The sequence below is a fragment of the Eleutherodactylus coqui genome, chromosome 7, assembly GCF_035609145.1.
Source record: "Eleutherodactylus coqui strain aEleCoq1 chromosome 7, aEleCoq1.hap1, whole genome shotgun sequence".
In the NCBI taxonomy this organism is placed as follows: domain Eukaryota; kingdom Metazoa; phylum Chordata; class Amphibia; order Anura; family Eleutherodactylidae; genus Eleutherodactylus; species Eleutherodactylus coqui.
The window spans coordinates 166,201,271-166,211,690 of record NC_089843.1 but is presented as its reverse complement, the minus strand read 5'-3'; the positions used below and the strand labels follow the sequence as shown (position 1 = coordinate 166,211,690).

The 10,420-nt window shown below is 48.5% G+C and overlaps 1 protein-coding gene across 1 annotated transcript in view; it reads right to left on the bottom strand.

Annotated features, from left to right (window-relative positions):
* Positions 1–1,230: 1,230 nt before the first annotated feature.
* The window catches only part of LOC136572933 (NLR family CARD domain-containing protein 3-like), a 106,147-nt gene continuing 96,957 nt past the window's right edge, over positions 1,231–10,420 (bottom strand). The window contains exon 7 of the mRNA XM_066573968.1: positions 1,231–3,853. Within this exon, the coding sequence (XP_066430065.1) occupies positions 3,496–3,853 (358 nt within the window). The 3' untranslated portion in view covers positions 1,231–3,495. The remainder of the gene's footprint in view (positions 3,854–10,420) is intronic.

Here is a 10,420-nt window from a genome sequence, read left to right as displayed (position 1 = left end):
GCTGTGATCGAATGGCTGTGATTGGTGAAAGTGATAAGCCAATCAGAGACAATGCTTCCAGGAGGCGGGGATTTTTCAATGCCTGGTCAAAAGAAAATGAAGAAGAACAGTGCCGCAGACCTGGGGAGAAGACGCATCGGAGCCGGACACGGCTTCTAGGTGATGTATTTTATTTATTTTTTTTTCCAGCATCTAGGGCTTGTTTAAGGGCTTTGATAGTAGGATTCCAAAGTTGTCAAAGTTGTATCGATTCACATGAAAACCGCATTTTTGTACAAACTGCAAAACGCTGTTCTATTTTTTGTAAAAAACGAACATGTGACCGACGTTTTTGGAAAACATTGGTTCTAATAGAGCTGGGGTTTCTTGGCACCTACACATGCGGGAAAAAAACGCTCGTCTGTCTGAGCCCTAAAAAAGGCACAGAAAGTTAGCATAATACGTTGAAAATGATGTTAAAGTTTGCTACATTTGTGCTCCTAGTTTTGAGGACAGCCAGTTTTGAGCCAATTTTCAACATAATTTCAACATAGGTTCTAATTTCTTTGTGATTAATTTCACATTCTTTTTAGGGTGGGGGGGGGATTATGTAAAATGCGTCAGTTTGCTGGAATTAAATGGTTGTACAATTTGGAGCAAGCCATACCTGTGCGAAATGTTTTTATGTTATTTTCATTTTCCCGTCATCCCTGCCTCTTTCTAAGGGCCGCATTACATCGACGTATGTGCACATGCAATACACAGAGAATAGACCTCATTTATATCAATGGGTTCATTCTCACTTTCATTTTTTGGGGTGCACATTTCTCTTGCATGCAAAAAAATAGGACCTGCTCTTTTTTGTGTACATCTGCGCTCCAAAGGTTCCCGTAGAAGTGAATGGGGGGTGCACATACAATACACAATGGGATGCATGAAATACAGCACAAAACCGGGGGGAAAAAAAGAACACAACTGGGCCTTAGTCGGCTAAAACAGTTATAACAGTCAGAAGAAAAGCTCTGAATACACAGCATGGGGGGATGAGCTACAGGACTGGATTCTTCACAGCAGAGGTCACTGACTTTGTGATGGATTTCTTAAAAATTAAAAAACAAAAAACAAAGTGCTTTTTTTTTATTTAAGTAAGGTAGAACATATGGTTTTTATAATAGATTCCTCTCTAAAATGTAATTTTTCATTCCACGCACTAGTCACTTCACTTTGACATTATGCTTACAATAGTCTTGATGAAAATTGGTTAGAGCTTTATTTTCCTATTTATTGAAAGGTTACATGTAATATGCGTGCCATAAATGAACATAATAGTATTGAGCCCACCCACATACTTTCTCAAATATCAAGAGATAAAGTCAGTAAAGAAAACGCAAGACATCCTTCATAGATAACATGAAAGGGCTTATACAGATGTGTCCACCCTTAACTTTCCGTAGAGTTCTATGTAGCTTGTTATAAATTCAATACATTATCATGACATGTTAGCAAAATCCTGGACAGGCTGAAAACCACACCACAACCATTGGGGGGCCACAAACAGTATATAAAATATACGGTATAGTGCTCAACACAGAATATAGTTTCCGGGACAACTATTGTATATTGAAAATACTGTATTTTATACTAAACCATATTGCTATGGAAAACCGGTAAATGCTTCCAAACTCCCCAAAATGCCAACTAAAAGTAATACAAAATGAAAATGATAGAAAATTGAGCACATAACTAATACAGATAGAGCAAGTATTTATATCTAACGGTCAGAGAGAACTATTGGAAGCTGCTATGGGGAGAACAGGAACTTCTCCAGGGTCCCATACACCACACAGAGCGTCCAGAAAATATAATAGACATTCTCACTGGCATCCAAAGCATGAACCCATTCTGGTACAGGTAAAGAGCAGAACATGTATTAGGCTGGTTTCACAACTGCATTGGAGCATCCAGCCAGAGTTTCCAGCACAGATTTGACTCAAAATACCAGAAGAAAGAGTGCTGCATACAGCGCTTTTTCTTCTGTCCAAAAATTTAGGTGGAAAGCGAACAGGCCCCATTATAGTCAATGGGGTCCATCCGACACTGTTCGGTTTTGTCTAGAGATGGATATGTTTAGCCATGGGGATTCCTCTTTCCTGCTCCCCAAATGCAGATGGAACCCCGAGCGCAGATGTGAAACCACCCTCTCTATTGTAGAGAGGCGCTACTAGACCATCAATCAGTGCCTGCAATTAGGTAATTCAGGTGATTTGCCAGTGAAATGTCCACATTGATTGGCTGGATTTTCCAGCAATGCGAACGTGAAGCAGATCAAGACTATTTGTATTATTATATTTTGAATCTGGCTGCAAGTTACATTGGCCCCAGAAAAAATTGAGGAGTAGAAAAAGTATCTCTCCATGCTTGTAAGGATTTTTAAGTGTCCAGATGGAACAAAAGAGTCCAGCAAGGTATATCCAAAACCAGGATTACAGATTTTAATATTGCCAAAAAGAATATCTGACAATCATGTCCGGTTTGAACATGTACAATGCAACGCGTTTCGGCACGCAAAATGCGCCTTTATCAAGCATAGAGAAGATGCCCAAGAAATGAAATTTATAGCTTACCTGTGCTATGTGACAGAACCCTTGACACAGGGCAGAGCGGTGCCATCCGCAGTGAAGGAAGACATATGGGCCAAAATTGCCGCCAAATGGAACGCAGCATTTGGACACATAAAAATCCTTACAGGTGCGGAGAGTTCCTTTTTCTACTCCTCAATTACTTCTGCATTATACCCCCAACCTCAGGTTGCAGGATTCTAAATTCACCTGCTGCACTCCAACTTCTGGATGTCCTGCAGGTTGTAAGGCTCCTAAATACTACAGTGGGTGAGGATTTGGGTGCTAGTGAGATGGGTACCCTGACAAGGACTTCCCTGCTGGCGCCAGGTTAGTGCTTTTCCTTACATCTATGTGCATGAAACTTAGTGCATTGCTTCTACCTATCAATCTGCAGGTGCTGTCCCCAACTATACAATGGCCCCAAAAAGACCACTGTACGTTGGAAATATTCTATCCTGCAGCCATTGTAACTTGAGGGATCACTGTAATTGTTTTTAAATAATTTATAATTTCACTATAGCATTCCTATAATAGACTTGAATAAACCTCATTATATACTAAAAGGATGAAGTTTATCCTATTTATATAAGTAATACCAAGACATAAATAGGCAGTACATTCTCTATAGTGCTCAATAATAGCAAGAACTCCTCCATATGAAAAGGGGAAACACACAGTACATATACAATAATAAAATGCCTCCTTCAACAATATATATGCCATACCACCAATTTTTCAGCGCTGAGGTAAAATGAAATCTGTGCTGTAATTGGTTGCAGTGAGCATCAGCTTTCATAAGAGTGTGGTACCGGGCTACTTTTCTGTGGTCCACCCAGTATAAAGCATTCAGTTTGAGTGCTGATACCAATATGCCAATCATGAGAATAAGATCATTTCAGTGCTGTTCAGATTGTTGCTGAAACATCTGCCTGAGGTCCTCCATCTTTTTCGCTATGTTCTTAATGGAGCACTGCTGTATTCGTCTCTGCAGAAACTCATCAATCTGCATATACCAGTTCCTCATCCACTCGGTGTCCCTTCCGTCACAAAGGCCAAGTCCTCTGTACACCTTTGTTAAGAAAGAGACAATCTTCTCATCGTTGCATACTTTGCATCGTTGAAATATCCAGTCCCACCAGCCTTCCCAAAAATCTTTGCCATAGTGTTCATCGATGTGCGCAACGATGATGCTTTTGTGTGACTTTGCTTTCAGAGCGGTAATGTTTTCAGGGTGTAGGTTGTTTCCCAGCAAGCTACAATAAAAAAGAAATACATATATTAATAAAGGTAATTAGACACACCATAAATAAGACTAAGGCCGGGTTTGCATTAGCGCTGGAACTTCCGTTTGGAGGTTCCGTTGCAGATCCGGCACAAAATGCCAGAAGAAAATGCGTTGCATGCAGCACTTTTTATCCAGTAAAATGCCGGGACGGCTGCTCGGAAACCAAAAAGACCCCATTACAGTTAATGTCATAAGACAGATCCGTTCAGCTAGGTGATTCCCCATAACGATGACTTGGAAGGAGTTTCTCTACTGTAAGAGCAGTGAAGCCATGGAACTCATTGCCATGGAAAGTTGTGATGGCTGATTCGGTATCTGACATGAAAAGGGGACTGGACGTCTTTCTAACCTGAAATATGTTACAAATTATGTTACTGGAGACGGGTGACTTGGGGATTTATTCTGATTGCCAAATTTGTGGTTGGGAAGTACCAGTAATTTTTTTTTTTTTAAAGAAAACAAGTGGCTTCTGCCTCACATATATAGTAAAAAGAAATCTGTCACTCGATTTACACTGCCCTACCTATGGGTAGCATTAGCTAGTGACAGAGTTGGTGACTAGAGATGAGCAAGCACCAAAATGCTCGGGTGCTCGTTACTCAAGACGAAATTTCCACGATGCTCGAGGGTTCGTTTCGAGTAACGAACCCCATTGAAGTCAATGGGCGACTCGAGCATTTTTGTATATCGCCGATGCTCGCTAAGGTTTTCATTTGTGAAAATCTGGGCAATTCAAGAAAGTGGTGGGAACGACACAGTAACGGATAGGGCAGGCGAGGGGCTACATGATGGGCTGCATCTCAAGTTCCCAGGTCCCACTATTAAGCCACAATAGCGGCAAGAGTGCCCCCCCAACAATTTTTACTTCTGAAAAACCCTCATTAGCAAGGCATACCTTAGCTAAGCACCACACTACCTCCAACAAAGCACAATCACTGCCTGCACGACACTCCGCTGCCACTTCTCCTGGGTTACATGCTGCCCAACCCCCCCCCCCCCCGCACGACCCAGTGTCCACAGCGCACACCAAAGTGTCCCTGCGCAGCCTTCAGCTGCCCTCATGCCACACGCTGGCCTCATAACCACACCACCCTCATGTCTATTTATAAGTGCATCTGCCATGAGGAGGAACCGCAGGCATACACTGCAGAGGGTTGGCACGGCCAGGCAGCGACCCTCTTTAAAAGGGGCGGGGCGATAGCCCATAATGCTGTACAGAAGCAATGAGAAATCCAATCCTGTGCCACCTCCATCAGGAGCTGCACACGTGGGCATAGCAATGGGGAACACATGTGCCACACACTATTCATTCTGTCAAGGTGTCTGCATGCCCCAGTCAGACCGGGGTTTTTTATAAATAATCACAGGCAGGTACAACTCCGCAATGGGAATTCCGTGTGCACCCACAGCATAGGTGGCTCCCTGGAACCCACCGGCTGTACATAAATAAATCCCATTGCATTGCCCATCACAGCTGAGGTAACGTCCGATTAAATGCAGGTGGTCTTCGGCCCACACTGCATGCCCCAGTCTGACCGGGGTTTTTAATACATAGACACTGGCAGGTACAAATCCCTAATGTGAAGTCCCTGTGTACCCACAGCATGGGTGGCTCCCTGGAACCCACTGGCGGTACATAAATATATCCCATTGCAGTGCCCATCACAGCTGAGGTAACGTCAGGTTTAATGCAGGTGGGCTTCGGTCCACACTGCATGGCCCAGTCAGACTGGGGTTCTTTAGAAGTGGACACATGCAGTTACAACTCCGTGTGGACCGACAGCATGGGTGGGTCCCAGGAAGCCACCAGTGGTACATAAATATATCCCATTGCATTGCCCATCACAGCTGAGGTAACGTCCGATTAAATGCAGGTGGTCTTCGGCCCACACTGCATGCCCCAGTCTGACCGGGGTTTTTAATACATAGACACTGGCAGGTACAAATTCCTAATGTGAAGTCCCTGTGGACCCACAGCTTGGGTGGCTCCCTGGAACCCACCGGCGGTACATAAATATATCCCATTGCAGTGCCCATCACAGCTGAGGTAACGTCAGGTTTAATGCAGGTGGGCTTCGGCCCACACTGCATGCCCCAGTCAGACTGGGCTTCTTTAGAAGTGGACACATGGAGTTACAACTCCGTGTGGACCGACAGCATGGGTGGGTCCCAGGAAGCCACCGGCGGTACATAAATATATCCCATTGCATTGCTCATCACAGCTGAGGTAACGTCCGATTAAATGCAGGTGGTCTTCGGCCCACACTGCATGCCCCAGTCTGACCGGGGTTTTTAATACATAGACACTGGCAGGTACAAATCCCTAATGTGAAGTCCCTGTGAACCCACAGCATGGGTGGCTCCCTGGAACCCACCGGCGGTACATAAATATATCCCATTGCAGTGCCGAACACAGCTGAGGTAACGTCAGCTTTAATGCAGTTGGGCTAAAAATTACTAGGATTACAATGTAGGCGAGGGCCCAAAAAAATTGGTGTACCAACAGTACAAATGTACTTCAGAAAAATTGCCCATGCCCAACCAAGAGGGCAGGTGAAACCCATTAATCGCTTTGGTTAATGTGGCTTAATTTGTAACTAGGCCTGTAGGCAGCCCAGTTAAAATAAAAATTGGTTCAGGTGCAAGTTTCAACGCTTTATTGAATTGAGAATTGAAACGTATAAACATTGTTTACAAAAGTTATATGACTGAGCCTTGTGGGCCTAAGAAAAATTGACCGTTTGGCGTAATTACGTAAGTTTTCGGGAGGAGGAGCAGGAGGAGGAGGATGAATATAATACACAGATTGATGAAGCTAAAAGGTCCCCGTTTTTTATGGTGATAGAGAACGATGCTTCCATCCGCGGGTGCAGCCTACGTATTGTTTAGGTATCGCTGCTGTCCGCTGGTGGAGAAGAGAAGTCTGGGGAAATCCAGGCTTTGTTCATCTTTATGATTGTAAGCCTGTCGGCACTGTCGGTTGACAGGCGGGTACGCTTCTCCGTGATGATTCCCCCAGCCGCACTAAACACCCTCTCTGACAAGACGCTAGCCACAGGACAAGCAAGCACCTCCAGGGCATACAGCGCGAGTGGAGGAAGCATACACCGCCGCAGATACCAGCACCGAGCTGGGGCCCGCAATTCTGGGGGTGGGTAGGACGTGAGCGGTCCCAGGCTCTGACTCGGTTCAGCGCCGTAGTTCAGCACCGTAGTGGCCAGAATGCGTGTAACGCGAGGGTCACGAGAAAGGCATCCTAACATGAAGTCAGCCATGTGTGCCAGGGTACCTGTACGCAACACATGGCTGTCCTCACTCGGAAGATCACTTTCAGGATCCTCCTCCTCCTCCTTCTCAGGCCATACACGCTGAAAGGATGACAGGCAAGCAGCATGGGTACCCTCAGCAGTGGGCCAAGCTGTCTCTTCCCCCTCCTCCTCATGCTCCTCCACCTCCTCCTCCTCCTCCTCCTCAACGTGCTGAGATATAGACATGAGGGTGCTCTGTCTATCCAGCGACATACTGTCTTCCCCCGCCTCCGTTTCCGAGCGCAAAGCGTCTGCCTTTATGCTTTGCAGGGAACTTCTCAAGAGGCTTAGCAGAGGAACGGTGACGCTAATGATTGCAGCATCGCCGCTCACCATCTGGGTAGACTCCTCAAAGTTTCCAAGGACCTGGCAGATGGCTGCCAACCAGGCCCACTCTTCTGTAAATAATTGAGGAGGCTGACTCCCACTACGCCGCCCATGTTGGAGTTGGTATTCCACTATAGCTCTACGCTGCTCATAGAGCCTGGCCAACATGTGGAGCGTAGAGTTCCACTGTGTGGGCACGTCACACAGCAGTCGGTGCACTGGCAGATTAAACTGATGTTGCCGGGTGCGCAGGGTGGCAGCGTCCGTCTTGGACTTGCGGAAATGTGCGCTGAGCTGGCGCACCTTTCCGAGCAGGTCTGACAAGCGTGGGTAGCTTTTCAGAAAGTGCTGAACCACCAAATTAAAGACGTGGGCCAGGCATGGCACGTGCGTGAGGCTGCCGAGCTGCAGAGCCTCCACCAGGTTACGGCCGTTGTCACACACGACCATGCCCGGTTGGAGGCTCAGCGGCGAAAGCCAGTGGTCGGTCTGCTCTGTCAGACCCTGCAGCAGTTCGTGGGCCGTGTGCCTCTTCTCTCCTAAGCTGAGTAGTTTCAGCACGGCCTGCTGACGCTTGGCCACCGCTGTGCTGCCACGCCGCGCGACACCGACTGCTGGCGACGTGCTGCTGCTGACCCATCTTGATTGCGAGACAGAGGTTGCGTAGGAGGAGGAGGAGGGTGGTTTAGTGGAGGAAGCATACACCGCCGCAGATACCAGCACCGAGCTGGGGCCCGCAATTCTGGGGGTGGGTAGGACGTGAGCGGTCCCAGGCTCTGACTCGGTCCCAGCCTCTACTAAATTCACCCAGTGTGCTGTCAGGGAGATATAGTGGCCCTGCCCGCCTGTGCTTGTCCACGTGTCCGTTGTTAAGTGGACCTTGGCAGTAACCGCGTTGGTGAGGGCGCGTACAATGTTGCGGAAGACGTGGTCGTGCAGGGCTGGGACGGCACATCGGGAAAAGTAGTGGCGACTCGGAACCGAGTAGCGCGGGGCCGCCGCCGCCATCATGTTTTTGAAAGCCTCCGTTTCCACAAACATATACGGCAGCATCTCCAGGCTGATCAATTTGGCTATGTGCACGTTTAACGCTTGAGCGTGCAGGTGCATGGCTGCGTACTTGCGCTTGCGCTCAAACACTTGCGCTAGCGACGGCTGGACGGTGCGCTGAGAGACATTGCTGGATGGGGCCGAGGACAGCGGAGGTGAGGGTGTGGGTGCAGGCCGGGAGACGGTAGTGCCTGAGTCCTGAGAGGGGGGTTGGATCTCAGTGGCAAGTTGGGGCACAGGGGGAGAGGCAGCGGTGCAAACCGGAGGCGGTGAACGGCCTTCGTCCCAGCTTGTGGGGTGCTTGGCCATCATATGTCTGCGCATGCTGGTGGTGGTGAGGCTGGTGGTGGTGGCTCCACGGCTGATCTTGGCGCAACAAACCTTGCACACCACAGTTCGTCGGTCGTCTGCACTCTCAGTGAAAAACTGCCAGACCTTTGAGCACCTCGGCCTCTGCAGGGTGGCATGGCACGAGGGGGCGCTTTGGGAAACAGTTGGTGGATTATTCGGTCTGGCCCTGCCTCTACCCCTGGCCACCGCACTGCCTCTTCCAACCTGCCCTGCTGCTGCACTTGCCTCCCCCTCTGAAGACCTGTACTCAGTAGGCTTAGCAAACCAGGTGGGATCAGTCACCTCATCGTCCTGCTGCTCTTCCTCCGAATCCTTTGTGCGCTCCTCCCTCGAACTTACTGCCCTTACTACTACCTCACTGATAGACAACTGTGTCTCATCGTCATCGTCCTCCTCACCCACTAAAAGCTCTTGAGACAGTTGCCGGAAGTCCCCAGCCTCATCCCCCGGACCCCGGGAACTTTCCAAAGGTTGGGCATCGGTCACGACAAACTCCTCCGGTAGGAGAGGAACCATTGCTGCCCATTCTGGGCAGGGGCCCGAGAACAGTTCCTGGGAGTCTGCCTGCTCCTCAGAATGTGTTATTGTAATGGAGTGAGGAGGCTGGGAAGAAGGAGGAGCAGCAGCCAGAGGATTCAGAGTTGCAGCAGTGGACGGCGTAGAACTCTGGGTGGTCGATAGATTGCTGGATGCACTTTCTGCCATCCACGACAGGACCTGCTTACACTGCTCATTTTCTAATAAAGGTCTACCGCGTGGACCCATTAATTGTGAGATTAATCTGGGGACGCCAGAAATGTGCCTCTCTCCTAATCCCGCAGCAGTCGACTGTGATACACCTGGATCAGGTGCTCGGCCTGTGCCCACACCCTGACTTGGGCCTCCGCGTCCTCGCCCGTGTCCACGTCCTCTAGGCTTACCCCTACCCCTCAGCATGGTGTATTACCAGTAGTGCAGAAACAGAACGCTGTAATTAAATGTGCCGCTCTTGGCCTGTGGTTGGAGGCTGACTTCGCTTACGGAACGCACAGCAGAGCCAGGAAAGAATTTTGCGCAAGCCTGTAGTGAGACGTAGGTGCGTATGACTGAGCTAGTGGAATTCACAGCGCAGAAGCAGTCAAGTGTCCAAAGGCCACTAGTAGGCCTTAAAGGGGTTGTCTCGCGGCAGCAAGTGGGGTTATACACTTCTGTATGGCCATATTAATGCACTTTGTAATATACATCGTGCATTAAATATGAGCCATACAGAAGTTATTCACTTACCTGCTCCGTTGCTGGCGTCCCCGTCTCCATGGATCCGTCTAATTCTGATGTCTTCTTGCTTTTTTAGACGCGCTTGCGCTGTGCGGTCTTCTCCCCTTCTGCTCGGTCCAGACACGAGCGGCGTTCTGGCTCTGTCCCCTTCTACGCGTCATCACGTAGCTCCGCCCCGTCATGTGTGCCGATTCCAGCCAATCAGGAGGCTGGAATCGGCAATGGACCGCACAGAGCCCACGGTA